General features: G+C 35.2%; 1 protein-coding gene across 1 annotated transcript in view; it reads right to left on the bottom strand.

Annotated features, from left to right (window-relative positions):
• Nucleotides 1-14,971, bottom strand: part of PPP3R1 (protein phosphatase 3 regulatory subunit B, alpha) — a 55,316-nt gene that overhangs the window by 23,242 nt on the left and 17,103 nt on the right. The window contains exon 2 of the mRNA XM_057558802.1: nucleotides 4,311-4,350. Coding sequence (XP_057414785.1) covers nucleotides 4,311-4,350 — 40 coding nt within the window. The remainder of the gene's footprint in view (nucleotides 1-4,310; nucleotides 4,351-14,971) is intronic.

Genomic DNA, 14,971 nt, shown 5'->3' with positions numbered 1-14,971 from the left:
GTATGTGAAATGCTTAGAACAGTGCCTGGCATGTGCTAATGCCATGTAAGTACTTGTTATTATTTATGAAAACAAATGGGGTGATTGGTAACTACTGGGTTTTTCTAAAGATACAGCCTTTAAAATTATCCAACTAGTTGTCTCTACAGTCCAGCTCTGAGCTCTTACTAGCTTATTCAGTCAACAGATACTTACTCAGTATCTGCTCTATGCCAGGCATCGCACTTCCACTTCCACTGTCAATACCTCAATTCTTTTACGGGTGAAAATGAGCTCAACCGCCTCTTATTATTAAGGCTTGCTGTGCTGCATGCCATACTTAACTATAATTAAATAATTACTTCTCCTTGATATTACTCTTAGTTATTTCCCGCCTCCTTTTTCCACTCATTAAAAAAAAAAAAACAACTTTATAAAGGAAACTTTCAAACACATACAAAGGTTGAGAGACTCATATAATGAATCCCACATATCTATCACCCAGTTTCAACCACTGACACATTAGAAATCTTATTTATACACCCACTTCAATTATTTTAGAGCGAAACCCAGACGTACCATGTCCTTGTAACTGTTCAATATTTATCATCTATCTCTAAGGTATTCTTTTAAACCACAATATTATTACAACTAAAACATTAATTATTAATAATTAATTCCTTGATATTAAATAATCAGTGCTCAAATTTTCCCAAATAGCACAAATTATTTTACAGGTTTTTTCACTCCATCAGATTTAGCAACTAGGCAATGTGCCAATAAAATGAAGGTGACCATGGGAATTCCCTGGCGGTCCAGTGGTGAGGACTCTGTGTTCTCACTGCCGAGGGCCCAGGTTCGATCCCTGGTCGGGGAACTAAGATCCCACAAGCCACACGGTGTGGCCAAAAAATAAATAAATAACAAAATAAATAAATACAATGAAGGTGACCTTAATAATAACAGTTTCAGCAAAGTAGTAGGAGATGAAAGCCAGATTTGAGCAGGCAGAAATAAGGAAATGGAGATCACTGTATATGCTCAGGCAAAGCTCAAATATGAGAAAGAAAGGAGAAGAACTGGGAGGTACACGCAGGATCAGGACCAAAGGGGAGTTGATTATGTTTGTAAACTGAAGAAAAATGAAGAAGCTGAGACACAGGTAAAAACAAAGAGAAACTAAAAACGTAAGGTCCTAGAGATGAGAGGGGATGAGATCAAAAGCATAAGTGCCAAGGTTGACCTTGAATAAGAGAGGTATAACCTAAACTCTGATATTGAAAGGAAGGAGCTATTAAGCATGAGTAGGAAAATGGGAAAATTTCTATGTGTGTGGCAGGCAGGGGGTGATGGGGTGGGGAAGTAATGAGGCTAACACTTAAAAATGTTCTTGGTTTTCTTCAGCATTAGGAGACGAAAATCACTGATTAAAAGTAGGGTACTGGAAAGAATTATGCAAGGGGGTTAGATAAAATATTGAAGATCTGGATGGAATTTAAGGAAACTGAAAGGGACAAATGACCAGACAGGTGAAAGAATTAATCAGTATTCAAATCTTATGTAGATTTCAAAAAAACAATTTCAAACAGCACCCCTTCCATGAAGCTTTTCTTAATTTTCTTAACCAAAGGTAATTTTCCCTCCTTGGAACCTTTGCTTTTATTGCTCATAATGGTTTGTTTCCACTGTAAAAATTAATGCATTTCTTCTCTTTTTCCCAGTAGCTAGACTGTAAGCATTCTGTGGGTACTTATCTCTGTGTCACAGGGTTAAAAACAGTACTTTACAGCATACAATTTAGAATCTTACTACCTTTTTTAAAAATAGCATAATTTAAATACTAAAAGAACAAAAGAGACAGTTAACTTACTAAAGAGGTGAGAGGACTACTGAAGGCCTCACAGAGAACACAGACCTGAGCTAGGTCTGGAAGGGAAGAAAAGGCACAACTTGAACAGGGGAAGTGTAAAAAGTAAAGTGCCTCAAGGATTGGTTTTAACATTTTAAACACTAACAGCTGTTTACAAATAACACTAAGCTCTCCCATTAATAAAGAAGTTTTGCAAATGAGCAAAAAAAGACTTACTACAATGTGTGGGTGGGGAAAAAAGTGGTGGTTTTAATGTGAATAAGTTCAAATTCATCCAAATCATGTATAAAATATATTATATTCTAGTGAACCAATTAGAAAATAGAGGAAAACTACATTTTTACTGGATGACAGAAGAATTCAGACAGATTCATACCTAGTTGAACAATCACTGACAAGTACAGATCTTTAGTGACAAGGCTTAAGTTTCATCAAAGCACAGATGAAGTCATAAGAAAGAAGACTTACTAAGTTCTGAAGATAAAACTGAAAGAGATAGCTTTTAACAGTGTATGAAATCTATTTCAAATACTTAGTATTTAAAAAAACTTGGCTTTCACCATCCTGGATGTACCGAAGGGAACATCCATCTTGCCTTTTGCCCTGGGACATTTTTCTCTGCAATCAGGTGAATGACCCTCAGTCCCAGATTTTAAAGGAGTGCAGAAGGTAAGAACCTGGGACGTCTTGCCCCCTTAGGACCTCTGTTCCCTGACCAAGAAACAAAAACTAACCTCCTAGTACCTCATACTTACTTTTCAGAGCTGTACTCCCAACAGCCTACCCCAACTCTATTTGCAGCCTGAATCCTAGCTAATTACAGGCTTCTACACCTCCTTCTTGCCCACTAGCAACGGGAGGAAAACACCACAGGCTCAAGCTGAACAGTCAGTGGCAAGGCACAATTCTGAGCAGGACTCTTTCAATTCTAAAGAAACTATAAAACTGACATGTCAATTATGGCACAGACAAGAATTATAGATCTAGATAACACTCGGAGCACTAGTCTGTAAGTACTCTATCTTGACCACATTTCAGAGGTCAAACAAAAACAGCCATAGACAATGTGAGCAAATGGGCATGGCTGTGTTCCAATAAAACTTTATTAAAAAAACTGTCGGTAGGCAGTAGTTTACCAACCTCTGGTCTAGAGAGTCATAATTAGATTTGGTTTTGGTCAATTCTAACAATACACTGGATACAACATTTTATCTTCATGTTTAAAACAGAAATACACACCTACATATGATCAAAATTATATAAGAAATTCATAAAGGAAAGCCTGGGAGGAAACAGTAAAATAGAATGTAAATAGTAGAAGGGATGGCCAAACTATGGGTCATTGGTCATAGAGTATCACCATTAAAAAAAAGTTTAAAAAATTGTAGAAATTACAAAATGGAAAATAAAATGGATTAATAAACAAGTAATTTAAGCTTATGGTAACTGCTCTAAAGAAAATAAACAGGGTACTGCCCATGTTAGAGAGAATCTGAAGAGAGCAGAGAAAGAGAAAGCATCTCCAAAGAGGGGACATTTCATAGGGGACATTTATGCTGAGATCTGAAAGACGATGAAGTCGCTCAAGAAAAGAGCTGATGGAAAAGCATTTATCCAGAGCTCATAAGCAAGCAAAGGTGTTGAGAATGAAAGAAACCGACAAGTGTTCTGGGAAAAGAAAGGAGACTAATGAAACAATGAGCAATGGGGAAATGGTTTTAATGAGACAAAAAAGAAGAGACATCTCATTGCAAAGTAAGATGTCTCCAAACAAGGCAGGACCAGCTTCATCAAACAGGGATGGCAGAAAGGGCAAGGAAGGTTCAGAAGAGTTTGGGAATTCTGGGACCTCAGGATGGTATCTAAATTTACCAGTGTCCCCATTCCAATTCTCATGATCTCCCTCTTCCCCAATCATTGTACTTCCACACAAGAGACCTTTTGATTTTTATTTAAGCTCCCTGGGTCCTCTGATCCTTGAATCAAGAATTTCTAAGATTGTCATTTTCTTTCTTTATGTTCTCCAGTATAGTCAGAAATAGCCAGCCCACCCACACCTCTTATACTCCTCATCCTCCCCAGAAATGTCTTGTACGATATAGCCCCTTAGTCTATCAGTTTTGCCTTCAATAAGCACTTTATTTTACATAACCACAAGTTAAGTAAGTTAACGGTTTACTTGCAGCTTTGTTAATCTGAAAAACTTCAGTTGGGTTAAGCCACTCAGATTTGAGGGTCGATTTGTAATTACAACATAGTGCAGACACTAATAATAAAGAGGTCTATAAAAAAATCTTTCCCTATTCTGGTAACTCAGAAAGACTCTAAGTCAAATTCACTGCCATTTAAAATGGTTAAGGGCTAACTTTGCTATATAAATTTATAGAGGCGAAAGATTTACATACATACATATATAGAATGTGAAAATAAAAGAAGTTCTTGATAAGAATATTTGACTTACAGTGTGAGCACATTTCCAAAGGATAACTTGCCTCATTTCCCTGGAGGAAAAAAATAATAATAATTAGTCACAAAATTGGCACAAATGTCTTTAGAAGATTGAACTTAAATATTCTGAGTCACAAAACATTGGGAAATAAGCCATAAACGAATGTGTCTAGATCTATAAATATTTTTTGATAAAAAAATTATACAGTATGATAGAAAGAGCTCTTGCATCAAACAGGCCTGAGTTGTGGCCCTGTCACTTAAGACTTAGGCGAAGATTTGATTAAAATTTATTTTAAATATTTTTAACACCCTATACATACTGTATATCAAATTTTAACACACTACACACTGTCAGTGCTCTAACTTGTCTTGCTGGATGAACTCATTTTTGGGTAGAGCTCAGAATAAAGCTTCTCCTGCCATTTCTATTTAATTGAAGAGTTTACTGAGACTGCAAAGCTGTTAAGAAAACAAAAATCCTTTTACACCTGCATTGAAACAGAATTTTCTGTACGCTATGCAACAAAAATAAGAAAAATATTAATAGGAAGGTAGGTCCAATGGAAGACAGCCAGCCACTTGAACTCCAAATTTTTCTTTTCATGAGAAGTCTTACCTCATGGATAAACTCCAATATAATTCACCTGAACTCCTAATTTACAAGAAGTTTATTTAAGGAAAAAAGTGCTCTAGAAAAACTACAGACCTGACCCAATGCCTACATTTAAAATTCTTGATGACTGGGTCCAGGGAGGTCAAGTAAGCTGGTGAAAGATCACACCATTTGATTAGCAATGGAACCAGAAGTAGTTCTAAATCTAAAACTGTAAAAATTCCAAGTATAACAGACTCACACGAAGTAAAAATCATGAAGAAAATCTTTTTAAAAGTCTACAGAATTTAAAGTAATACAAATTGAATTTTTAAAGTTCAACAATAAATTGAGTATACCATGCATCCCATATCCCATCTATCTAATCTTGACCCTGTCTAGCAGCAAGTGTACAATGGGATTAACATTTAAATATTGATATTTGAATATACCTATGTATCCTAAGAAGTTATTGAGCGCAGCCTGAAATAAGAAGTACCATTTTAGTGTGGCTGGCTAGCTTTTAAACTCTTAGAAGTATCTCTTATTCTGAGTAAACTTAAGGTCTGAGAAAAGTTTATCAGTAAATTAGCATCTTTAATTCTTATCTTGCTGAGAATAATTAGTCTTTTCCTTGAAAATTATAGCAGATAATTTAACTGGTTAATCTAGTTTTAGGTCACTTTAAATATCAAATATATATTAAAATAGAGACAGGAGTAGCAAACATTAATAAAAATGACATTATTAATTAGCAGAGATGGAGTTCTACTTATTTTGCACCTTACTTAATTGACCTTAAGAATCTTACCATGATTCCTATCTTTTACTGTCTCACATATTCTTTCATGTCTAAATTTTTTAAATACCCTTTAAAAAATATTATTCCAGTCTACCTTACAATTAAGTATGTTTCTTATGAGGCTCTCAAAAAAGTATAATGATCCCTAAATTGTCACTGTGAGGTTTGTTTGTTTGTTTTTTAATAATGTTGTAATTGTTTCATAAGTGAGGGAAAAAGGGTTATGTGGTACTTTCAGGGAGGACTTTGAAACCAGGTCCTTCTTTCTTCAGCCCACTGACCTTTACAGTGTTATCAATTCTTTATAAATGATAACATCCATCCTCTACCTGTATCACTCCCTGCTAGCTAACATCCAGAAGACCCAAGGACCAATCTGGCTAGGGCTTTAGGGCTTTTCCATCAACAATGAATGCCTCATCTCTCTTCTAAACTTATTTCAACCTTAACCTGTCTAATTTTATACCCAGAAAAGATATCTTTCAAATATTAAGGTAAAATGTTTTTCCCAGATAACCAAAAACTAAAAAAATTAGGCTGTAATACACATGCACTATAAGAATGTCAGAAGAAAATTCTTCAGGCAGAAGAAAAATGATACTAGATGGAAATCTGGATCTAGACCAAGGGATGAAGATTACCAGAAATGGTAAATATGTAGATAAATATAAAAGACATTTTCCTCATTTTAAAATATCTTTAAAATATAATTGACTATTTAACACAAACATAACAAACTGTAGGGTATATAATGTGTAGAAGTAAAAGGTTTGACAAAAACAGCACAAATGTAAGACAGAAATATTGATATATTTGTCAAGATCCTACAATGTGAGGGAAACATTACAACATTATTTGAAAGTAGAGCATGATGTTGAAGATGCATATTGTAAACCCTAGAGCAATCCATACTAATAAAAAAATAAAAATGAATCATAAAAATAATCCAAAGAAAGGCAGATAAATAGGAGGCAAGGATCAAAAATCCAATGAGAAAAAAATACAAAGTAACTAGCAAGATGGTAGATTTAAATCCAAGCATTTTGAGAATTATATTAATTACGTTCAATGTAAATGGTCTAATAACTCCAATTCAAAGAAGATACAACTATATACTATCTACACGAAGTCTACTTTACAGATAGGCTGAAACTAAAAAGACAGGAGGAGATATACCACACAAGTAATAATCAAAAGAAAGATACAGTGGCTAGGAATACTGGACAATGTAGAATTCAGAACAAGGAATATTACCAGGGATAAAGAGGACTATTTCATAACCTTAAAAGAGTCAATTCATTAGAAAGATGTAACAATCCTAAATATATTGTGATATATAATGAGAAATATCCTTGGGTCCTCATTCATTTCTAGCACAAGAGCTCCTTAGAAAGTCTCAAGTGACGAGAGCTATAAAGATTTCTTTAGTTATATTAATGAGGTGACTATGGGAAAGGACTAAAGGTAGGGGTTGGTGGCCAGGAGAACCAATCATGTGATTAGAGGTTGGACCTTCCAGTCCCACCTTCCAATCTCTAGGGAAGAGAGATAGGCTGGGGGTTAAACCATTCGCCAATGATTTAAGCTGGGCTGGAGATTGAGCTCAATCACCACTGGTAAGTGATTTAATCAATCATGCCTATCTAATGAAGCCTCCAGAAAAACCAAAAGGATGGGTTGGAGAGCTTCTCTGTTGGGGGGCATGTGGAGATGCAGGGAGACTGGAGCACCTGGAGAGGGCATGGAAGCTCCACACCCCTTCCCATGTACCTTGCCCTAGACATCTCTTCCATCTGGCTGTTCCTGAGTTACATCCTTTTATAATATGTCAGTGATCTAGGAAGTAAAATGTTTCTCTGAGTTCTGAGTGGCACTAGCAAATTACTCAAACTCAAGGTGGGGGTTGTTGGAACCTCCAATCTATAACCGGTTGGTCAGAACTTCAGGTAACAACCTGGACCTGCAATTCGCATCTAAAGGACGGGGGGAGGGGGCAGTCTTGTAGGACTGAGCCCTTAACCCGCGGAAGCTGATGCTATCTCTAGATAGTGTCAGAACTGAGTTGAATTGTAGGACACCCAGCTGCTATCTGAGAAGTCTGTGGATGTGTAGGGAAAAATACATTGTAACTGGGTCCCAGAACCCTTTCATATATAGTTATACCTCAGTATCTACAGGGGATGGGTTCCAGGACCCTGGCAGATACCCAAATCCATGGATTCACTTGGATCATGTAGTATCGATACTACAGTATTTATTGAAAAAAATCCCTGTATTAGTGGACTCACACAGTTCAAACATCTGTTGCTCAAGAGCCAACTGTATATACTTAATAACAGGGCTTCAAAATTAAATGTGTCAAATACAGAGAACTGAAAGTTAAACAGACAGTCATATTTGGAGATTTTAACATTTCTCTCACAGTAAGTAACAAAAAAGAAGCTGACCAAAGGAAAAAATAAGTTGTGGAAGATCAGAACAACACACTATCAACCAAGATGTCCTAAAACAACAAAATATTCTTTTCTACTGCACACGAACATTCACGAAGACAGACATTATTCTGAGCCTCAAAAAAAGTCTCAATAAACTTTAAAAGTTTGAAATCATACAGAATATATTGTTTCATTACAATGGAATTAAGCAAGAGAGGTATTTAGAAACATCCAAATATTTGAAAATGAACAACATAATTCTAAATAACCCATGAGTCACAGAAGAAATGAGAGAAATCAGAAAATATTTTGAACAGAGTAAAAACTGAAGCTATCAGAATTTAAAGGATGCAGGTTAAGCAGTCTTTTGAGGAAAACGCTATTACAAGGGAAGTCCAAAACACAATGATCTGTTCCCACCTTAAAAAGCTAGAAAAAGAATAAATTAAACCCAAGGCAAGGGGAGAAAGAGAAAACAAGCAGAAATTAATGAACTAGAAAATGGACAAACAGAAAGAAAAATCAGTAAAACCAAAACTCATTTTTTGGAAAAGGTCAATAACTAACACCCCCGGCAAATCACTAGAGATTCTATAGACATTAAAAGAAAAATAAATGGATATTTTTAAAAAGTATGAAAATAAATTTTATAACTTAGATGAAATGGACAAGTTTCTTGAAGAATAAAATCTACCAAAACTGACTCAAGAAAAAAATAAAGTTGAGCAGCTCTATTGCTATTAAAATAAACTGAATTTGAGTTTAAAAAAAACACACAAAACCTTCTTAACAAAGAAAACTAAAGACTTGATGGCTTCACTGGTCAATTCTATCATATATTCAAAGTCTGAAAAACACACCAATCCTATACAAATTCATTCAGAAAGCAGAAGGGGAAGGAATAGTTCTTAAACTCATTTTATGAGGCCAGCTTACCCTGACAGCAAAATTAGACAGTGACATTACAAAAAAGAAAACTATACTCTAATATTTCTTCATGACCATGGATGGAAAAATCCTTAACAATATTTGATCAAATTAAATCCAGAAAAAAATTGTAAAGAATAAAAATCATGACCAACTGAGGATTATCCCAGTAATGCAAGGTTGGTTTAATATTCAAAATTAACATGGTTCACTATAATAACAGAATAAAAAATACCATACCTATGGTCATCTCAACAGATAGAATAAAAGCATCTGACAAATTTAAGTACCCCTTCGCAACAAAACAACTCAGTAAACTAAGAATCTTCCTCAGTCTATAAAAAGGCTATCTACAAAAAGCCTACAGCTAACATCATACTTAATATCGTGAAGGAATGCCTTCTTCCCAAGATCAGGAACAACATAAAGTTATCTGCATCAGTGCAATAAGGCAAGACAAAAGAAATAAAAGACATACAGATTGGAAAGAGGGAGTTAAACTGCCTTTACTTGCAAATGACATCATTGTACATGTAGACAAATCCTAGACAAACTACAAAAAAACTATCAGAACTAATAAATGAATGAAACAAGGTCACAGGATACAAGGTCAATATATAAAATCCAACGTATTTCTACACTATGCAAGCAATGAAAAATGAAATTAGGATCATGTTCACATAGAAAATCATCAAAAATACAAAATATTTAGTAAAATATGTGCAAGGATTGTACAATGAAGACCATGAAACATAACTGAGAGAAATTCAAGATGATCTGAAAAAACAGAAAGCTATATCATGTGCATAGATCAGAAGACTCATTAAGATGGCAATTCTTCCCATACTGATTAACAGATAAAAAACAATCCCAATTCAAATCCCAGTAAAATATTTTATAGAAGTCAATACACTGATTCTAAAATGTATATGGAAATGCAAAGGATATAAACAGCAAATAATCTGAAAAAGAAGAACAATGTTGAAGGACTTAAAACCCTCTGACTTTTAGAATTATTATAAATCTAAAGTCATCAACAGAGTGACAGTGGTATAAGAGTAGACAAAGTTCAATGGAGCAGAATAAAATGAAAAAAAAATACATAAACACACAGAGTCAAGTGATATCTGACAAAGATGTCCAGGTAATTCAATGGGGGAAAACCTCTGCACAAGTGATGCTAAAACAAATGGACAGCAGTATACAAAAGAAAAAAAAAAGAAAAAAAAAAACGCAAAGATCTGAATAGATATTTTACAACAAAAGATATATACATAACAAATAAGTACATGAAAAGATGTTTCACACCATTAGATATTAGAGAAATGCAAATTTAAACTACAATGCGATACCACTATATGTGCAACTAGTGTGCGTGTGTGTGTGTGTGTGTGTGTGGCTAAAATTTAAAAACAGAGATACCAAGTGTTACTGAAAATGTAGAACAAATGGTTGTGTGCTGTGCAGAATCCCAGGATATCCTGAAATTTCCAGCCTCTGGTATATAAACATCTCCCAGTTATTCAAACACTAATCTAGGTACCGGTGCAAAGTGATTTTGTATATGTAATTAAGGTTCCAAAACAATTGACCTTAGGATAAGATTATTCAGGTGGATCTGTTCTAGTCATAAGAGCCTTTTAAAAAGAAAGAGGGGAGGGGTTTCCCTGGTGGCGCAGTGGTTAAGAATCCGCCTGCCAATGCAGGGGACACGGGTTCGAGCCCTGGTCTGGGAAGATTCCCACATGCCGCGGAGCAACTGGGCCCGTGAGCCACACTTACTGAGCCTGCGCGTCTGGAGCCTGTGCTCCACAACAAGAGAGGCCGCGACAGTGAGAGGCCCGCGCACCGCGATGAAGAGTGGCCCCCGCTCGCCGCAACTAGAGAAAGCCCTCGCACAGAAACGAAGACCCAACACAGCCAAAAATTAAAAAACTAATTAATTTAAAAAAAAAAAAAAAGAGAGAGAGGGGAAGTCAGAGATTCAAAGCCTAAGAATTCAACACCAGGGAGATGGAGTGAGCCTCTAAGAGCTGAGAGTGGCCTCCAGCTGACAGTGAGCAAGGAAACAAAGATCTCAATCCTACAACGGCAGAGAACTGAATTCTGCCAATAACGTAAATAAGCTTGGAAACAGAATCTTCCTCAAAACCCCCAGATGAGAATTCAGTCTGGTGGATATCTGGATTTCAGCCCTGTGATCCCTGAAGACCCCATGATAAATTTCTGACCTACAGAACTATGAAACAGTAAATAGGTGCTGTTTTAAGCTACTAGGTTTTTGGTAATTCGTTACTCAGCAATAGAAAACTAACACCCAGACACACAATACATGTAGCTAAAAGGAAAATGCTGACATATCAAGTGTCAACCAAAAATGAAACTCATACATTGCTGGTGGGAACTAAAGTGAAAACATGGCCACACAAAGACTTGCACTCATATGTCCATAGAAGCTTTATTGTTAATAGCCTAAACAAGACACAACTTAAATGTCCATCAGCTGTCAAATAGATAATACTGCGGTGTATCCAAACAATGGAGTGCTACTCACTAATGAACAGGCAAAGACTACTGATACACATGACATAGATAATTCTCAAAAGTTATGTTAAAAGAACCCAGATACAAAAGGTTACATGCAGCATGATTCCATTTATAAAGCCTAGAAAAGGCAAACTATAGTTACTGAAAGATCAGGGGTTGCCACGGATCGGAGGGTGAATGCAATGGGGTACCAAGTAACATTTGAGGGTAACAGAAATGTTCTACATCTTGATTGTGGTGATGCTTAAAAAACTATATACATTTATCAGGACACATTAACTGTACACATGAAATTGGTTAACTTTATTATATGGCAAGTTATACCTCAATAAAGCTGATTTTTAAAACTTAATAAGGAGTCCCAGGTATAATGGAATTGCTTCGTAACACATAAATTTAAGTCTCTAGTTAAGATAAAAATCTTATCACTTCTTAAAAAATAATAATATAGTTTCCTGTCATGCTATTATTCCAAAACCATATGGGATCTTTATTTTTATAAGACACATATGCATTTCAAGATAGCAAATTATATATTTTTCAGATTATGTTGTATTATCATGAGGAACCAGAAACTATTTATTAGTAATCTTGACCCTTATAATTTTTTTCATTCTTTACTTAGTCCCTTTCTCAGATTATAAAGTCCAGGATGGCAACAATCTCTTATTATCTTTTTATATCCCTAGCCAGATTTAATATTATCCTAAATTTATTGAAGGAAGAGTTTTACAGGTGCATGTAAAAATCTACATAGCCTTAAGGAACTTGGTTTAAGTGGAATTTTAAGCATCAATGTGTTGAACAGTGAGCCTGTCACTTTGAGGAAAATAACTGACACATGAAACATGAAATATAGAAAACCTCAGTAAAGAAATTAAAAAGAACCAAATAGCAATTTTAGAACTGAAAAACAATAACTGATACAGTAACGCAGTGAGTAAACTCAACAGAATAGAGCTGACAGAGGAAAGAGTCAGTAAGCTGGCAGATGGAGGAAAACAAATTACCCAGTCTGAACAACAGAAAGAAAAAAGACTGAAAAAAATAATCTACAGAGCCTCAGAGAACTGTGGGACTATAAAAAAGATTTAACGCTTGTCTTATACTTCTGAGAATAAAGAATATCTGTTTTAGAAGTTACTAAGATGGTCTGATTTTATCCTAGAAAAAAACTGATTTGTGGTAAATTGGCAAGCTTTGTCTTTCAGCAAATAAAGACATTTGGACTGATTCTAACTTCTTCCTCAAGTCCATATTATTCAGCATTTTAAAAATAAATTTATTATGTTTATCAATTTTGGTATACATAAAAATCAGTAAGAATATGAAAATAATGTTCTAAAGAAATTTTCTGGCAAAGAAATGAAGAAAATATTTTTGGATCTCTTTTATCTCATTTTGTTTAGAGTTTCTTTGATCTTAAAGTGTCAAGATGTGAGAAAACAAAAATAAATTTTATAGATGCATACTGTAAAGTTTCGAATATTTTCAAAGGGCATGCTGTCAGAATATTTAGACATTCATCTTTATCTAGCAGACTTTAAGAAGTGACAGCATTGTCTTATTTGGTTATAGACTCTCCTTGCGAACTATAAATATTATTTCAGTAATAAGAGTAACTGCTTCCTTATCTGAAGTGCACATAAATGCTTAAAAGATAAAAGTGAGCATCAAGGAAAGTAAAAATCTAAAGTTTTTTAGTAACTGAAATTTTAAGAATTTGAGTCTCCCAATATACCATTAAGGATAAGGTAGGTTTTTATAAATGTTCCTTATCCAACTGAGTTAGTTCCCCCTAAGTATCTTTTCCCTAACTTTTTTTTTTCAAATTATGAATGGGTCCTGAATTTTATCAAATGCTTTTTCTTCATCAACTGATATGATCATGCAATTTTTCTTCTTTAGCATGTTAATACGGTGTATTAGTTGATTTTCAAATAGTGAAGCAGCCCTGCTCCATCCCTGCAATGAGCCATAAATTCCATTTGCTTATATTTTGTTAAGGACTTTTGCATCTACATTGATATAGTAATACTGACTTACAATTTTCTTCTTGGAATTTTTTTTTTTTTTTTGTATCAAGGCAATAGGGCTAGTTAAACTACCTAATTCATATTGGGTGAGATGTGGTGGTCTGTATTTTTCAAGAAACCGGTCCGTACATCAAAGTTGTCAAATTTATGTTTATAGAGTTGTTCATAGTATTCCCTTTATTATCTTTTTCATATCTGCAGGGTCTATGGTGATACCTTTCTCTTTTTTTTTAATTTATTTATTATTATTACTTTTTGGCTGCATTGAGTCTTCGTTGCTGCGCGCAGGCTTTCCCTAGCTGCGGCAAGCGGGGGCTACTCTTCATTGCGGTGCACAGGCTTCTCATGGTGGTGGCTTCTCTAGTTGCGGAGCACAGGGTCTAGGCATGCGGGCTTCAGTAGTTGTGGCTCGCGGGCTCTAGAGCGCAGGCTCAGTAGTTGTGGCGCACAGGCTTAGCTGCTCCACAGCATGTGGGATCTTCCTGGACCAGGGCTCAAACCCATGTCCTCTGCATTGGCAGGCAGATTCTTCTTTTTTTTTTTTTCCTTTAGAATTATTTTATTAAATCATAAAAGTACAACTGCTTCTTAACTCTACACACACACACAAAGTTTTTCAAGGAATAACATTCTATCTTATTGCACTATGATCCCGGCTAATAGTGTTTCAAAACTTTGAGAAAAACTGTTAAAAATGTTTCACATGTTACAAGTTACACATTTAACATTATGGAAGAAGGAATGCTCCTGTTGCAACAAAAAATAGAAATGAGGTTTCTCTTCTCCTGGTAACAAGGAAAATAAAGGGGGTAGTGAACAGGCTAGGGAAGCAGCATAAACTGGCCTGAAAGAGTTAATCAATCCTAGTTATCTTGTAACTGTTACTAATCTGTATTATCTGTAACTAGATTTGTCCTTCACAAAGCTAACCTCTAACACTCTGACTCTGTGTGAATTACATCCTGCACCTAACTCCACCCGGAGTCTTAACCACTGCACCACCAGGGAGGTCCCTGCAATTGGGATTGACATGTACACACTGCTAATAAAATGTCTTTCCATGAAAACAAACAAACAAACTAAACATGCAATACAATAAATGTTGTTACTCTGTCGAGTTCTAATGGATTTTTTTAAAGGTAAAAACTGATGGATCTAGAAAACAATCTTTAAAAGTTAGCTTTGTGAACATAAACATGGATGGAAAAAGGAAAGTTAACATTACAGAATACAAAAAAAAAAAAAAAGAAGTATTATGTGCTGGGTACTCTGTTAGAGACTTTATATACCTTCTCATTTATCCTCCGAACAATCTTCTGGGTAAATGGGATG

This window comes from Balaenoptera acutorostrata, chromosome 12 (genome assembly GCF_949987535.1).
Source record: "Balaenoptera acutorostrata chromosome 12, mBalAcu1.1, whole genome shotgun sequence".
In the NCBI taxonomy this organism is placed as follows: domain Eukaryota; kingdom Metazoa; phylum Chordata; class Mammalia; order Artiodactyla; family Balaenopteridae; genus Balaenoptera; species Balaenoptera acutorostrata.
The sequence above is the reverse complement of the archived record's forward strand: the minus strand, read 5'-3'. Positions and strand labels throughout refer to the sequence as shown.